The 17,293-nt window shown below is 39.3% G+C and overlaps 2 protein-coding genes across 5 annotated transcripts; both read left to right on the top strand.

Moving 5' to 3' along the window:
• Positions 1 to 3,610: 3,610 nt before the first annotated feature.
• On the top strand, positions 3,611 to 7,849 carry LOC308698603 (creatine kinase B-type-like). Its single transcript, XM_081378786.1, has 8 exons — positions 3,611 to 3,785; positions 4,564 to 4,768; positions 6,053 to 6,207; positions 6,295 to 6,427; positions 6,582 to 6,753; positions 6,961 to 7,084; positions 7,178 to 7,367; positions 7,450 to 7,849. The coding sequence occupies exons 2-8, from the start codon at positions 4,576 to 4,578 to the stop codon at positions 7,626 to 7,628; spliced, it is 1,146 nt and encodes a 381-aa protein (XP_081234912.1). The 5' UTR covers positions 3,611 to 3,785; positions 4,564 to 4,575; the 3' UTR covers positions 7,629 to 7,849.
• Positions 7,850 to 9,956: 2,107 nt separating this feature from the next.
• On the top strand, positions 9,957 to 14,297 carry LOC308698601 (creatine kinase, testis isozyme). Of its 4 annotated transcripts, XM_081378777.1 has the most exons (8): positions 9,957 to 10,154; positions 10,754 to 10,958; positions 12,311 to 12,465; positions 12,553 to 12,685; positions 12,849 to 13,020; positions 13,221 to 13,344; positions 13,438 to 13,627; positions 13,710 to 14,100. In XM_081378777.1, exons 2-8 carry the CDS (start codon positions 10,766 to 10,768, stop codon positions 13,886 to 13,888), a joined length of 1,146 nt encoding a protein of 381 aa, XP_081234903.1. In that variant the 5' UTR covers positions 9,957 to 10,154; positions 10,754 to 10,765; the 3' UTR covers positions 13,889 to 14,100. The 4 variants fall into 4 exon arrangements, with proteins under 4 accessions (XP_081234903.1, XP_081234902.1, XP_081234905.1 ...); XM_081378776.1 differs by lacking the exon at positions 9,957 to 10,154 and having other exon boundaries at positions 10,456 to 10,958; positions 13,710 to 14,297; XM_081378779.1 differs by lacking the exons at positions 9,957 to 10,154; positions 10,754 to 10,958 and adding an exon at positions 11,673 to 11,754.
• The last annotated feature ends 2,996 nt before the right edge of the window (positions 14,298 to 17,293 follow it).

The raw sequence follows: 17,293 nt of genomic DNA, 5'->3' as shown, positions 1-17,293 counted from the left end.
AGGAGGGACAGCAGTCTAGATTTATTATTCAAGATAATTGAGCTCGTATGAAAGCCGATGCCGACCTAAATTCATTTGACTGGTTAAAATTTAAATGGCCTCTACCATTGCCAGCCCCTGTGACCACAATAGGAGCAAAGGCAAAGCAGGCAATCTTTACTGTCCATTGAATGGACGAGCTGGAAAATTGGTTGCGTCAAGCTGTTTGCGTACAATAGCGCCTGCCATTTTGCTTGAAAGATTTGGCCATTCTGCCAGTTGTACATTTGTTTTCATTACATCATGCACTAGTTGTATCTTCATTTTTTTTCCCCATATCCATTTAACGTGTATTTTAATTGTTCAAAGTATTTCAGCTTGACAGAAGTCTATAAAAGTGCTTTACTCTAATTGATGCGACTAAAAATGTGATATGAATGAGCCTTCTAGTGCAACTCTTCCAAATGTATGGCTCTAAGTCAACCACTTTACAAGACACAATGCTCATTGGTTTAAAAACGATCTGAGTAGTGCTGTTGGATTGGATAGTAGAGAACAGATGGCTGCTGATTGGTCAATGTAAGTGTCAGTCAGGGGTGTTTAAAGGCAGATGGGGTGCAATAGATATATTTAATCTACCTGGCTGGGATGTGTCTGGCACAATCAAGGAAAACAGCCAAGCTGAGGAATCCTATTGACCTTCAGCACAATGTCACTGCACTCGTGGGCTTTCTGGAGAAACAGGCAAAACAAAAAATAAACCTGAACACTGAAGGTGATATGCAGTGTTGACTTGTAGGGAGTTCTGTGAATTTACTGGTAGCCTAAATGCAAAACATTATGCAAAACAGTTTTTGACGAAACCTCACCTTCAACATTCCAGAAATGCTTATTAAGTTACTCTTAAAATTAAATTAAGCTTACCAAATAATTTCATTTTTATACAACATAAAAAACCTCCACATTGCATGACAAAGTCCAATCATACCTACACTATACTGTTCAAAAGATTTTTGAATGTTTATGAAATAAGTATCTTATGTTCATTTCTTATTATCATCAATGTTGAAAACAGTTGTGCTGCTTAAATTTTTAGTAGAAAATGTGATACTTTTTTGCAGGATTCTTTGATGAGTAGAATATTCATAACAGCATTTATGTGAAAAAGAAATCTTTTGTAATAGTGTAAATGTCTTTAATTTGTCCTTGTTGATTAAAATTATAAATTTCTTTTTAAAAACTCTTACCAACCCCACACTTTTGAATGGTAGTACATATAAGCTAAGCAGAAATGTGCGGTTATATTAAAAATCACCTTCCAGAAGAGTTTTGAATATAAAATAGATTTGAATACATTTGAATAATTTGTGGCTTCATGTCTGCGATCACTAAATAGTGCTGATCTGGCCTCTCCACAGTGCTTCAGAGAGGTGACTGAGGAGAAGGGGAGAAAGAAAGGATTAAATGCTTTCAAGAGCTATGCAAATTAGACATTTGATTAGAGGGAAGGGGTGATTTTGACAGCTCCCTGTCAGGAGGGCTTGACAGACAACATGGCTGTGAAGGGGGAGACTCTGTAGGCTGTTAGCTTTCTGTGTAGGATAAAATAATATGAGAAAGGACTTCATTATTCTACTTGTGCTTTGTGAGCTGCTTTCAGTGACAATATGTATGACGTGCTGCAATAGCTGCTCCTTTGTCCTGCTTTAGTATACACAACGTGTTGTTTTCATCCAACATTCTGCCAAAGGCATTGTACCTTATAAACAAGGAAGCTAAAGGCAACATATTCTGACGTAGACTCTCTATGACTTCAACACTCTCAGCATTTGTCTCACCCTGTCAAAGAGTGATTGCTGCACACAACTTTGCAGTCCCTGAACCGGGGAGGAAAAACAACAGTCCACAGGGTTGAGGGGGAAAACACTGCCACCATGAATACTCATCAGATGCTGCCTTGGGCTTCATTCTGAGACCGTTTTTCTTTCTCGAATCAAACATTTTTATTTTGTAAAAGAGTTTAAATAGGCTATATAGAAAACTGCCTTTTCTTGCCAGCATACCAGTTGCTATGCTAATGCTAAAGCTAGTTCAAATCATTAAATGTGTAAATGCACCTTCAGTGAGGCAGTCAGTCACAAAAAAGGGGTGCGGTCACTGGTCAGCGTGACAGAAATGGCAGTATGTGATTTCTGACAAAGCGAGAGGTAGAGACAGCACAAACAGCACTGAACTACAGTAGAAGTCATGAACTGAGGAGATGTCATTATCTTCTCAGCATGAATGTCTCTGCATGAGCCCACAGTTAAGCTCCTAGGTGAGCTTACTGTACACATGAGACTATAGTTAACTCTAGCAAAACATAACTCACAAAGGGAACAAGCTCACAGTTACAGGACCAGTATATAATTTCCTTTATACCAGGTGGCCCCTTAAAATCAGGGAAACCCTGAAGGCTCTCATTAGTAATATATAGACAAGACTGAAGTAAGGTCTGTCTAAAACAAGTCTGTCCAAATATTGGTAGTATATTAATATAAAATCCTTCCACAATATGACAGCTATAGGGTAGACTGTATAACATACCGTTCAAAAGTTTGGGCTGGGTACGATTTTTTAATGTTTTTGAAAAAGGTCTCTTTTGCTCATCAAGGCTAAATTATTATATCAAACATTAATATTGTAAAATATTATAATTTAAAATAACAATTGTAATATATTTAAAAATGTAATTTATTCCTGTGATGGCAAAGCTGAAGTTTCAGCATCATTACTCCAGTCGTCAGTGTCACATGCTCCAACAGAAATCATGCTGATTTGGTGCATAAGAAACATTTCTTATTATTATTATCATGTCAATGCTAAAAAATGCACTAAATGCATATGTTACCAAAAGAAAACAGGCTTGTTTGCACCATAAATGGCCTTTCGTAAAATACTAATGAATGCACTCACTTGGCAAGTGATGGCAGAGATACAACTGCCATATTTTTGGACACCAGAATGTACATAAATTAAGTCTCAACATTTAAGGTTTTATTACTATTAAATGCCTGGGAACAAAAGGCCATAGTGAATTTAAAAAAAAGTTGTATTGTGTTAATAAAAAATTTGATTGAGGGTTTAGTTTCACTGAAATCTGAAGCACAGTAGATTGATGACTTTGTTTAGAGACTAAAGCATTTTGTTTTTTCATATTTATACAGATAATGATATAAATGTATCATGTAACACCTAATTTAAAAGCAAGGGTTTAATGGAGACAGAAAAAAATAAGCACTTGCATAAGAAATGCTTCACATTGCAATATACAGGATGAGAACATTAAAACCAGTAATAATTGCTTAACAAAGTTAAAATAAAGAAACCACATCCACATCAAGGTGATGTTGCATTAGCGTGATATTTAGAGAGCTAAGCAAACATGAACAGACAGATTTCTTTCTTTAAAGCAGTGTGGAATAAATTACCCATCCAGCACAAAACAACACATATGAGAGTCTTGACGAATGCATGTGAACGAATTCCACATTGTTGAATTTTGTTGTCAATCATGACAAGGAGAACCGTCAAGGAAAAACATCATGTGATCAATGTAAGCAAATAGTGGATGTTGTGGAGGTGATGCGACGCCCTGTCCAATAGAATGAATGGACTCAAATAGCGTCCAATCAGAGGAGAGCTTGAGCTCGATATAAAAACCCCACAAAGCCGATTATTTCTGGACACCATTATCAGTCTTTGTGTGGGTTCTGGTGGACTTTAGGAAGGATTAATTCCGCTTTCCCAAAGAAAATCAGTATAAGGTATGGTTTTCGTTTAAAATCATTAAAACAAGCCTTTATTGTTCTAATAATTAGAAGTTGTGATGTGATACCGCTGCCAAGTCAATTTACAAAAACATCTATTTGTGAGCTATATTAATAATTTAAGTATGATCAGGAATGCATCAGTATCCAGACATAAAACGTGCATTCAAGCTCTGTTGTAAATTTGCAATGCGCCGTTTATATCTACCTAAAGGATTTAAATGTGTAGGAAGCCCAGTAATATCAATACAAAGGCTTTTAAACGCTTTAAATTATATGTCAGGTCAAGAGAACACGGATATGCGTATGATATGCTGCTTTTGTCTCGAACATCAGCAACGACCTTGCAGTCAGCCTCCTTTTTCTGCAAGGTCTTTGGAGACGTTGCGCATTACGCATTCGTATGCTTTAAATAATAATACATGTTTCCCATTCAAGACTTTCGTAATGCACAGTAGGCATTACATAACATTCAAAAATTGCATGCATTTGAATGCATTTTATAATGAGGCGTCAATTATTGGACGCGCACTCGACATTCCATCATATTTACTGCCCGCGTGACATGACACACATCACCGAACACAATTATCGTCATACCACAACCGTTTGTTGCTGTAACGGTTTAAGCGAATAAACAAATTCTCCTGTTTTAGAAAATGCGATTTAATGCTGTTACGTCATTATTAATGCAGCTGAGGGGCTGGCTTTGTTCTCGTTTTTAATCCGATTTTAATTCGCCTTTAACATCCTTGTTTCCAAATATTTGCACCAGGTAGACGCAACCATGCCTTTCGGTAACACTCACAATCAGCTGAAGATGAACTACTCCGCCGAGCAGGAGTATCCCGACCTCAGCAAGCACAACAACCACATGGCGAAGGTGCTGACGCCCGAAATGTACGCAAATCTTCGGGACAAACAAACCCCCAGCGGATTTACCTTGGATGACGTCATTCAAACCGGAGTTGACAACCCAGGTAAATGGCCTATCTTCAAAATGGAAAAGTGCCCGTATTTCTACCGGCGCTCCGGTGTATGGTGGTGTTCATGTTCAAGTATTTATGCGATTCCCCGGCTTTTAGTCCGTGTTTTCCTTTAATTGTCTAGCAATGCTGAGCTGAATGTCAAGAATAATGACATTATTAATTGAATGTCAAGTTGTAAGTTACTTTTAGCAAAATGCGCTTACATTTTTATCTGTCCCTGTTACTGGAAGAAGAGACTAAAGATTTTGATGACTCATCCTGCACTACACTATTTTTAACCAATCAAGTGTTCTGTAGTAGAGGCATGTCCTTCCCCAATGCTGCCCGAAGCCAATTATCAAGTTTTGGTTTTAATTACAAAAAAATCTATATGAATAAAGAACAAATGCAAATGTATGGACTCAATAGTACGCAAGTAGGAGTGAAAATTGTACCAATAAAATATATCTTGACAAACTTTTCATACATAAACAAAATGCATTTCAATGGCAGCATCACAAGCTTACCATCTTAAGTTCTTGAGGTTGTGTTTTGTTTTTTTTGAGGATGAAATTGTTTGAGTATTGAGCAAGATAAAGCAGATATAATAATGAATATGAATGAATGAATACATGAATAGAAATAGCAGTCATCCTCAGGTGATAATTATCTAGCTTATTAAGACCTCACCGATGATCTTAGACCATTAAGATCACAAAACATTTAGCACAAATGACAATAGTAATTAATTTTTATTGTTGTAGTCTGATCATTTGTGTCAAATTGGTACAAAAACGACCTTGAATATTATTTCTGAATATCTGTACTTTGAGTAACCAGGACTCTGGGGAAGCCTCCTTGGGCTGTCTCGCTTTTACAAAGCATACATCGGCCTTTCGTTGTGGTGGTGCACTGACCCTGATAGACCCATTCAAAGCATTCTTGGGCCTGATATGCCCAAAACGAACAGGGAATCTGTAATGTACAAACATAATTTGCATCCTTTGCATAGTGCTGCTTGCTGTTGTAATCCTGGTGGCTAGTGCATGTTATGCACTTCAGTATAAGTGTTTTCATGTATTTGACTCTTAATTGATAACATAAGGTTATATGTGAAGTCCAACAAAGAAAGGGTTGTTTAATCTCATGATTGCTGCAAGGCCAACCGTGCGGTAACAAACACGATGTGTGGCTATATTAAGCTGTCGCCCAATATGTTTGCCGTCAATTCTTTTGTCACTACAACATATGACTAAAGTCCAGGATTTGTCTGACTGCTGATCTGTTGTGTTCCAGGGCATCCTTTCATCATGACTGTGGGCTGTGTTGCTGGAGACGAGGAAACATATGAGGTGTTCAAAGATCTCCTGGATCCCATCATTGAGGACCGTCATGGTGGATATAAACCCACAGACAAACACAAGACTGACCTGAACCCAGACAACCTCCAGGTACACTGCGTCTCCCCGTCTGGCGCATCTAATTGGGTTTAACGCTTCAAAATCGTCTGCTGCTAATTTTAGTCGTGTTTTTAATAGGGTGGAGACGACCTTGACCCCAACTACGTTCTGAGCTCCAGAGTGCGAACCGGCAGGAGCATCCGTGGTTTCTGCCTCCCTCCTCACTGCAGCCGCGGGGAGAGACGCGGCATCGAGAGTCTGTCCGTCGAGGGTGAGCTCGCCTAGCCGTCTGCTTGCATAGGATGTACTTGATTCACGATTGGTCGCTCAAGAGGAGTGGGCGGAAACATAAGTGATTCTAGCATCCACTCTGTAATGCCGAAGGCCTGTTGTGATGTGTTTTGTTTTTTGTTTTTTTTTCACAGCTTTGGGAGTCCTTGATGGCGATCTTAAGGGAAAGTATTATGCCCTCAAGGACATGACGGACGAGGAGCAGCAGCAGCTGATCGATGACCACTTCCTGTTTGATAAGCCTGTGTCCCCACTGCTGCTGGCCTCTGGGATGGCCCGTGACTGGCCCGATGGCAGAGGGATCTGGTGAGTGAACAGGCTTTTGGGTTCATTGTCTTCTCAATTTTGGGTTCAATTTGGACTTTGTCCCAACTTACTAAATGGATCTATGTAGGTGCGATCATCATCATCATCATAATAATAATAATAATCTAAAAAATAATAAAGGGGGTAATATGTGATGTATAATTTTTATTATATATATATATAATTTAATTTTCTCAATGCTTTTAGGCACAATGACAATAAGACATTCCTTGTCTGGGTGAATGAGGAAGACCATCTTCGTGTCATCTCCATGCAGAAAGGAGGCAACATGAAGGAAGTCTTCAATCGCTTCTGCACTGGCCTCACAAAGGTGTGTTTTTGTTTTTGTTATGGTCACTCTAGTAACACTTTCTGCAGCTCCAATGTTGGCAGATTTTTAAATCTTAATCCGCTTGCCTTGCAGATCGAGGAATTGTTCAAAGAGAAGGGCCATGAGTTCATGTGGAACGAGCACTTGGGCTACGTCCTAACCTGCCCCTCCAACCTGGGCACAGGGTTGCGTGGTGGCGTTCATGTCAAACTTCCCAACGTCAGTAAGCATGAGAAATTCGGTGAGATCCTCAAGCGACTGAGGCTCCAAAAGCGTGGAACAGGTATATATTCACCTGAGCCATACAATCCTGTATTACCTGTACAGAATGTCATCTCCAATACTAACCTTGCTCTCTTCAACAGGTGGTGTGGACACAGCTGCAGTAGGTGGTGTCTTTGACATCTCCAACGCTGACCGTTTGGGCTTCTCTGAGGTAGAGCTGGTTCAGATGGTGGTGGATGGAGTTAAGCTGCTTGTAGAGATGGAGAAACGCCTGGAGGCAGGCCAGTCGATCGATGACCTCATGCCTGAGCAGAAGTGAACACTTCGTGACTCCTAACTTAACTCCTTCCCTGCCTCCACCAGTCCTCCCTTCCTCCAGTACCAATAATCTTAACCACATCAAGGAACATACACTCCACCCAAACGGTAGTGGCACTAAAGTTAGACGAGTCTTCCATCAGTGTGAAGGATTTTGTATCTCAAACGTCCTGCAATGTTGAAGATGGAGTTTAACACCAGAAATAAAGTCTCTTTGGCCCATGGAGTTTCTTGTGTGCATGTTATTGCTTGCTTAAACTATGTTTGCTGTAATTTCATGGAACCATCAGTTCACTTTCCTGTTTTGCATTTGTCCAGTTGAACATGGATTGAACATGGATTTTCTAGCTGTTAAATGATGCTTATGTATTTGCAGTTTTTAAACCGTCATGGTGTGCAGTCTATATATAGGATACAATGTTGAATCCCTGTGCTTGAAGGCCATTAAATAAGGGGACAGAATATGTCACAAGATAATTTTTGATTTGCCCTAATACAGGAACCACAATCTCAAGAGCATTTGTGGTTTGAAGAGTAGACTGGTTCTTATTGCATTTTTTAATTCCAATTTAAGAGGTTGTTTATGAATACTTCTGTCAAACCAGTCGTATACTGGCTCCTAGTGGCCATATACGGACATACACCTAAAATAACTTCAATATTTTGTTGCACTTTGTTTTGATCTCCTTTTAATCCGTGCTTTATTCCAAGTTCTAATACAACTTTTTTTTTTTGTTTGGAAACCATGAATGTAATTTACCATACAGACATTTAGGCAAGGCAAGTTTTTTTTATATAGCACATTTTATACACTATAGCAATTCAAAGTGCTTTACATAGAGAGGAATAAAAATAATCTCAAAATAATCAAAAAGATTTGCATAGAAAGGAATTATAATGATCACACTATAGCAATTCATAGAGCTTTGCATAGAAAATTGTCACAATAAAAGCAGGAGAAATTAAAACCGTTATAAAAGGAATTAAAATAGATAAATGATACAGTTATAAAATGAATTACAGTCAAATGAATTAAAATAGTAAAAAGATGATACATAGAATAAACTTCTCATCTGGCAAAACACCGGTGTATCTTATTTTGACTCTGAGATTTCCCCATGACGGTCAGTATAAGATTAGTAATCTGTACAATCCAGACCAGTAATCTGTACTAGTCACCACAGTGTTCCCTTGACCGTCATGAGTCATTCCCTCTCAAACTCTACCACAGAAAGCTGAGCACTTGCTCACAAATTTGGTCATCAAGACCATCGGGGTTTCCCCCACTACTACAATACCCTTTCACTAAACAACGGTTATCAATCAGTGCCATTTGAGTTCAGTTTAGAATCAAAAGGAAAAATACAGTAGTTTAGAATCAAAAGGAAAAATACAGTAGTTTAGAATCAAAAGGAGAATGAGAGATAAAATACAGTGTAATCAGTCGGACACACAGTGGCACAGTGCTCATTCATTTAAATCCACAGCTAAACAGATGTGCTTTGAATTTGAATGTGACTACTGTAGGAGCACATCTGATCTCTTCTGGAAGCTGGTTCCAGCTGCGGCTGGCATAGTAGCTAAAAGCGGACTCACCATGCTTAGAGTGAACCCTTGGTAATTTTTGGTGATGTGATCCTAATTATCCGTTGGGTTTATATCTGCAATGTATTGAGGTCCAAGGCCATTGATGGATTTATATACCAGTAATAAAACTTTAAAATCAATCCTAAATGTAACTGGGAGCCAGTGTAAAGACCTGAGGACTGGTGTGATGTGTTCATATTTTCTGGTTCTGCTCAGAATCCTGGCGGCAGAGTTCTGTATGAGCTGCAACTGTCTTGTGGTCTTTTTGGGAAGGCCAGTGAAGAGTCCATTACAATAATCCGCCCTGCTGGTGATAAAAGCATGAACAAGATTCTCTAAGTCTTGTCTGGAAACCAAGCATCTAATTGCAATATTTTTGAGATGATAGTATGCTGATTTTATTATTGCTTTGACATGACTACTGAAGCTAAGGTCTGACTCCAGAATCACACTGAGATTCCTGACTTGATTTTTAGTTGTTAGACCCCTAGCGTCAAGGTATGCGTTCAACTTGAGAACTCCATCTTTGTTTCCAAACGCAATGACTTCAGTTTTGTCTTTGTTTAGCTAAAGAAAGTTTTGGCACATCCAACTGTTGACTTCATCAATGCATTGGTACAGGGAGTCAATGGGGCTGTAATCGTTAGGCGATAGGGCTGAGTAGATCTGTGTGTTGTCTGCATAGCTGTGGTAGGCAATTTGGTTCTTTCTCATTATTTGGCTCACTGGGAGCATACAGGTTGAACAGGAGTGGCGCAATAATTGAGCCTTGAGGGACTCCGCATGTCATGAATGTCCACTCAGACTTATGGTCTCCTATACTCACACAATAACCTCTCCCTTCTAAGAATTACCTGAACCATTTTAGGACTATCCCAGAAAGCCCGACCCAGTTTTCCAGCCAAGTGTTGTGATCGACAGTGTCAAATGCAGCACCGAGGTCGAGTAGTACCAGCACTGATAATTTGCCTCAATCAGTATTTAAGTGAATGTAATTTATTATCTTTATGAGCGCTGTCTCTGTGCTGTGATGCGGTCGGAAACCAGATTAAAAATTGTCAAAATATCCATTCAAGCTTAAGAATTTGTTCAGCTGATTGAAGACAACTTTTTCAATGATCTTGCCTATGAAAGGAAGATTTGAGATTGGTCTATAGTTGCTTAATATGGTCTTATCCAGATTGCTCTTTTTCAGGAGGAGCTTGACAACTGCAGTTTTCAGGGAGTTTGGAAAACTCCCAGAGAGAATGAGAGATTCATTTTATAATGAGGCGTCAATTATTGGACGCATACTCGACATTCCATCATATTTACTGCCCGCGTGACATGACACACATCACCGAACACAATTATCGTCATACCACGACCGTTTGTTGCTGTAACGGTTTAAGCGAATATAAACAAATTCTCCTGTTTTAGAAAATGCGATTTAATGCTGTTACGTCATTATTAATGCAACTGAGGGACTGGCTTTGTTCTCGTTTTTTAATCCGATTTTAATTCTTCTTTAACATCCTTGTTTCCAAATATTTGCACCAGGTAGACGCAACCATGGCTTTCGGTAACACTCACAATCAGCTGAAGATGAACTACTCCGCCGAGCAGGAGTATCCCGACAAAAGCAAACACAACAACCACATGGCGAAGGTGCTGACGCCCGAAATGTACGCAAATCTTCGGGACAAACAAACCCCCAGCGGATTTACCCTGGATGATGTCATTCAAACCGGAGTTGACAACCCAGGTAAATGGCCTATCTTCAAAATGGAAAAGTGCCCGTATTTCTACCGGCGCTCCGGTGTATGGTGGTGTTCATGTTCAAGTATTTATGCGATCCCCCGGCTTTTAGTCCGTGTTTTCCTTTAATTGTCTATACGCTGAGCTGAATGTCAAGAATAATGACATTATTAATTGAATGTCAAGTTGTAAGTTACTTTTAGCAAAATGCGCTTACATTTTTATCTGTACCTGTTACTGGAAGAAGTGACTAAAGATTTTGATGACTCATCCTGCACTACACTATTTTTATCCAATCAAGTGTTCTCTAGTAGAGGCATGTCCTTCCCCAATACTGCCCGAAGCCAATTAGCCTAACGTTAGCAAGTTTTGTTTTTAATTGCCATATAATCACAAAATAATAAATAAATAAATAAATCTATATTAATAAAGAACAAATGCAAATGTATGGACTCAATAGTACGTAACTAGGAGTGAAAATTGTACCAATAAAATATATCTTGACAAACTTTTCATACATAAACAAAATGCATTTCAATGGCTGCAACACAGGCTTACCATCTTAAGCTCTTGAGGTTGTGTTTTTTTTTTTTTGAGGATGAAATTGTTTGGGTATTGAGCAAGATAAAGCAGATATAATAATAATAATAATAATAATAATTTGTTGGATCCCTAAACACTATTTGCTATATATAAATGAATAGAAATAGCAGTCATCCTCAGGTGATAATTATCTAGCTTATTAAGACCTCACAGATGATCTTAGACCATTAAGATCACAAAAAATTTAGCACATGACAAAAGTAACTTAATTTTTATTGTTGTAGTCTGATCATTTGTGTCAAATTGGTACAAAAACGACCTTGAATATTATTTCTGAATATCTGTACTTTGAGTAACCAGGACTCTGGGGAAGCCTCCTTGGGCTGCCTTGCTTTTACAAAGCATACATTGGCCTTTCGTTGTGGTGGTGCACTGACCCTGATAGACCCATTCAAAGCATTCTTGGGCCTGATATGCCCAAAACGAACAGGGAATCTGTAATGTACAAACATAATTTGCATCCTTTGCATAGTGCTGCTTGCTGTTGTAATCCTGGTGGCTAGTGCATGTTATGCACTTCAGTATAAGTGTTTTCATGTATTTGACTCTTAATTGATAACATAAGGTTATATGTGAAGTCCAACAAAGAAAGGGTTGTTTAATCTCATGATTGCTGCAAGGCCAACCGTGCGGTAACAAACACGATGTGTGGCTATATTAAGCTGTTGCCCAATCTGTTTGCCGTCAATTCTTTTGTCACTACAACATATGACTAAAGTCCAGGATTTGTCTGACTGCTGATCTGTTGTGTTCCAGGGCATCCTTTCATCATGACTGTGGGCTGTGTTGCTGGAGACGAGGAAACATATGAGGTGTTCAAAGATCTCCTGGATCCCATCATTGAGGACCGTCATGGTGGATATAAACCCACAGACAAACACAAGACTGACCTGAACCCAGACAACCTCCAGGTACACTGCGTCTCTCCGTCTGGCGCATCTAATTGGGTTTAACGCTTCAAAATCGTCTGCTGCTAATTTTAGTCGTGTTTTTAATAGGGTGGAGACGACCTTGACCTCAACTACGTTCTGAGCTCCAGAGTGCGAACCGGCAGGAGCATCCGTGGTTTCTGCCTCCCTCCTCACTGCAGCCGCGGGGAGAGACGCGGCATCGAGAGTCTGTCCGTCGAGGGTGAGCTCGCCTAGCCGTCTGCTTGCATAGGATGTACTTGATTCACGATTGGTCGCTCAAGAGGAGTGGGCGGAAACATAAGTGATTCAAGCATCCACTCTGTAATGCCGAAGGCCTGTTGTGATGTGTTTTTTTTTTTTTTTTTTTTTTTGTTTTTTAACAGCTTTGGGAGTCCTTGATGGCGATCTTAAGGGAAAGTATTATGCCCTCAAGGACATGACGGACGAGGAGCAGCAGCAGCTGATCGATGACCACTTCCTGTTTGATAAGCCTGTGTCCCCACTGCTGCTGGCCTCTGGGATGGCCCGTGACTGGCCCGATGGCAGAGGGATCTGGTGAGTGAACAGGCTTTTGGGTTCATTGTCTTCTCAATTTTGGGTTCAATTTGGACTTTGTCCCAACTTACTAAATGGATCTATGTAGGTGCGATCATCATCATAATAATAATAATCTAAAAAATAATAAAAGGGGGGTGGGGGGTAATATGTGATGTATAATTTTTATTATATATAATTAATTTTCTCAATGCTTTTAGGCACAATGACAATAAGACATTCCTTGTCTGGGTGAATGAGGAAGACCATCTTCGTGTCATCTCCATGCAGAAAGGAGGCAACATGAAGGAAGTCTTCAATCGCTTCTGCACTGGCCTCACAAAGGTGTGTTTTTGTTTTTGTTTTGGTCACTCTAGTAACACTTTCTGCAGCTCCAATGTTGACAGATTTTTAAATCTTAATCCGCTTGCCTTGCAGATCGAGGAATTGTTCAAAGAGAAGGGCCATGAGTTCATGTGGAACGAGCACTTGGGCTACGTCCTAACCTGCCCCTCCAACCTGGGCACAGGGTTGCGTGGTGGCGTTCATGTCAAACTTCCCAACGTCAGTAAGCATGAAAAATTCGGTGAGATCCTCAAGCGACTGAGGCTCCAAAAGCGTGGAACAGGTATATATTCACCTGAGCCATACAATCCTGTATTACATAAACAGAATGTCATCTCCAATACTAACCCTGCTCTCTTCAACAGGTGGTGTGGACACAGCTGCAGTAGGTGGTGTCTTTGACATCTCCAACGCTGACCGTTTGGGCTTCTCTGAGGTAGAGCTGGTTCAGATGGTGGTGGATGGAGTTAAGCTGCTTGTAGAGATGGAGAAACGCCTGGAGGCAGGCCAGTCGATCGATGACCTCATGCCTGAGCAGAAGTGAACACTTCGTGACTCCTAACTTAACTCCTTCCCTGCCTCCACCAGTCCTCCCTTCCTCCAGTACCAATAATCTTAACCACAAACTCCACCCAAACGGTAGTGGCACTAAAGTTAGACGAGTCTTCCATCAGTGTGAAGGATTTTGTATCTCAAACGTCCTGCAATGTTGAAGATGGAGTTTAACACCAGAAATAAAGTCTCTTTGGCCCATGGAGTTTCTTGTGTGCATGTTATTGCTTGCTTAAATTATTTGTTTGCTGTAATTTCATGGAACCATCAGGTCACTTTCCTGTTGAACATGGTTTTCTAGCTGTTAAAAGATGCTTATGTATTTACAGTTTTTAAAGATGTCATGGTGTGCAGTCTATATATAGGACACAATGTTTAATCCCTGTGCATGAAGGCCATTCAATAAGGGGACAAAATATGTCACAAGATCATTTTTGATTTGCCCTAATACAGGAACCACAATTATTAGAAGTGAGGAGTTTACCACTTCTAGGAGATTTGCTTCTAAACAGTTTAAAGGTCCTGTATTATGCCCCTTTTCACAAGATGTAAAATGAGTCTCTGATGTTCCCAGAGTGTGTATGTGAAGTTTCAGCTCAAAATACCCAACAGATAATTTTTTACAGCATTTTTAAATTGTCATTTTTTGGGGCTCAGAAAAACACGCTGTTTTAGTGTGTGCCCTTTAAATGCAAATAAGCTGCTGCTGCTGGACGACCCAGGGGGCGGAGCCTCACGAGCTCGCGCTCAGTCTCTCTCAGGAGTCAGGACAATTTCATCTCACGGAATGATGATAATATCAGAAACTATGGAAGTAAAATAATGTCAAATGTTTTTGAAACAAAAAGCCTGTTGAATTGCACTACTTGAAAAAAAAAATAGGCATTGCATTAATCATGCTTGCATTTTAATGCATTGTATTTTTAGGGCTTGCATTTTTATGGGCTGAAATTCAGCATGGTTGAATATTTAAGCTGTGAATATTTCAATTAAAAACATTTCAAACACATTTTCATTATTAAAAATTCAATAATCCATATTCACCTTTCATATTTCACTTCCAAAATATTCAAACTGTTTAAAAATACAACCTATAATATTCAACAGGCAATTTTCGGTCCATTTTATTTCGCTTTGCAAAATTCGCTTCCACAAATTCAGTGGTTCAAATTCGACAGTAAATTCAACGGAACTGCAGGAAAAGCAATAGACTACCGAGATACTCTCCATCTGCTGTTAGTCGACCTCACCAGCAGGTGGTGCAAAAGCGCTTGTTGTTGACGAAGACAGAGCAATGCATGCCTATTTTTTTTCAAGTAGTGCAATTCAACAGGCTTTTTATTTCAAAAACATTTGACATTATTTTACTTCCATAAGAAACTCTCAGTAACGGTGTTCATTTCGAGTCGGACAATAATGCCTGCAGAGTCAGAGTGCTGTATAGAGATGAAACAGGTATAGTTTAATTACGGTTATTATAACGTATTTTTCATCTGCTTGTATGTATCCATTATTCATTAATAGCCTACAAGTCTGCTGTCTGAATGATGATCAAACATACTGATGAGTTTAATAAAGTTTATTGTACACAAAAGATGAAGCGTCAGTTTTACTTCAGAAAATCACCGTAAGAGCTGAGTAACACAGTAAGTTATAAGAAGTGCGCAAGTAGGCTACATATACGAATTTCGGTAGAGTTGAGGGAGCATTCCTGTGGGCGGAGGTTAGTCAAGAAACGGTTCTAGTGACGTCATTAAAGAAGGAAGTAGAGGGATGTAGTCCAAACGGGCCGTTCGATGTAGTCAACTTCTGTTAAATAAAATATCTCGCTTGGCATTGAACTTTGAGCTTTATAATTTTACAGGTATTATTTAAACTCTAGCAGCAACATTACACACTAACTAAAGTTTGAAACATGGGATCACGAAGAACGGGACCTTTAACACACTTTTGAAAAAAGATGTGGGAAGTGCATCAAGGGCGCAGGTTGATCTTTTAAGGTGCTGTACGATTTCTTCCAAAATTTGCCATCAATTTCTTCGAAATCAGACATAGTAACTAACTACTTTCTTAGGTTGTGGTCTGATCAGTCTGACCCCAGCGCAACTCAAGGATGTGCTGATCACCTTTCTGATATTTTTGATTTTCTCAGAGAAGAAGGAAGCAAACTCACTGCATTTGCTGTCTGAGAGCAATTCATTTGGAATCTGGCTTGGGGGGTTCGTCAGTCTCTCTACGGTAGCAAAAAGAGTGTGTGTGTTGTTAAAGTTGGTGTTTCCAATATTCGAGAAGAAAGTCTTGTCTAGCTTTGCCTAGTTCCATATTGAAAGCATGGATGCTGTCTTTGTAGATGTTATAATGGACTACAACTTAAGTTTAGTCTTCCGCCACATGCGCTCTGCTTTTCTGCATTGTCTTTTCATATTTTGCACTGCTGTTGAGTTTCTCCAAGGTGCTTTTAGTCTGCCACTCTTCTTCCTGACTTTAACAGGAGGAATATCATCAATTACACTTTTAACTTAAGAGTTTAAAGAATCAAGGAGAAAATCAACAGAGTCAGCAGATATGCTTGGTGTTAAAGATATAGCCTTCATGAATAGTACACTAGTGTTCTCATTTAAGCATCTCTTCTCGACAGTCACAGATCTAGCTTCAATGGCAGTAGAGATCAATACATCCTACATCCTTAATAACAATCGATGAAATGTTTAGACCCTTACTGATAAGTAAATCGAGAGTGTGTCCACGAGTTTTGATTTCTTTTGCCATATTGCAGCAAAAGAGTGGGATGGTTTGGTTCCAGCATACACCAGTTCTTCCATTTTCTCTGAGAAGCACAGAAGTGGAGATGCTGGAGAGAGGGATAATGCGTCTGGTGTTATCGGAGGCTGTGATATGTTGTCCTGGTTTTCCTGGCTGTTTTCCAGGAAGTCGTCCTTGGGTGCTGAATCTTAATTAGGTTAACCATATATTCCCTTAATACTACAGGTGTTTAGCCAACAATGTATTTTTTTGTATTAGATACACCTTCATTGTACAGAGTTATCTCATTATTATGATACATTTTGGTAGTTAACACTTAAAGCATGAAAAACCCACCCAACAATTGCTATAAAATATAAAATCTTTGTCAACCCCATCGCAGAGAAAAGTAACACGCACGATGACCCATTTAGGGTCACGTATACGACAACTATCTGAATAACTATTCGATTTAAAATACACAGTGAAGAATTTTAATAGCATAATTATTTCGACCCATGTTCCTGACTAATTAAAGACAAAGTCCCGTCCCGCTGAATTAAAAATGTTCATCAAATTCTACAAGATAAGGTGAATTAAGTGACGTGGTTTCAAATCTGTACTATTGAAAAAACAACAAAAATTTCTACCCTTG

Source organism: Scardinius erythrophthalmus (genome assembly GCF_964197995.2).
Source record: "Scardinius erythrophthalmus genome assembly, chromosome: 11".
In the NCBI taxonomy this organism is placed as follows: Eukaryota; Metazoa; Chordata; class Actinopteri; order Cypriniformes; family Leuciscidae; genus Scardinius; species Scardinius erythrophthalmus.
This window is presented reverse-complemented; position numbering and strand designations above follow the sequence as displayed.

Excerpts from the sequence above, each read along its gene's own strand:
- LOC308698603 (XM_081378786.1), top strand. The coding sequence starts at position 4,576 with ATGCCTTTCGGTAACACTCACAATCAGCTGAAGATGAACTACTCCGCC. Across the intron at positions 7,085-7,177 it reads TCTGCACTGGCCTCACAAAG|ATCGAGGAATTGTTCAAAGA; the intron begins GTGTGTTTTTGT and ends CTTGCCTTGCAG. Across the intron at positions 7,368-7,449 it reads GCTCCAAAAGCGTGGAACAG|GTGGTGTGGACACAGCTGCA; the intron begins GTATATATTCAC and ends TCTCTTCAACAG.
- LOC308698601 (XM_081378776.1), top strand. The coding sequence starts at position 10,766 with ATGGCTTTCGGTAACACTCACAATCAGCTGAAGATGAACTACTCCGCC. Across the intron at positions 10,959-12,310 it reads AACCGGAGTTGACAACCCAG|GGCATCCTTTCATCATGACT; the intron begins GTAAATGGCCTA and ends GTTGTGTTCCAG. Across the intron at positions 12,466-12,552 it reads TGAACCCAGACAACCTCCAG|GGTGGAGACGACCTTGACCT; the intron begins GTACACTGCGTC and ends TGTTTTTAATAG.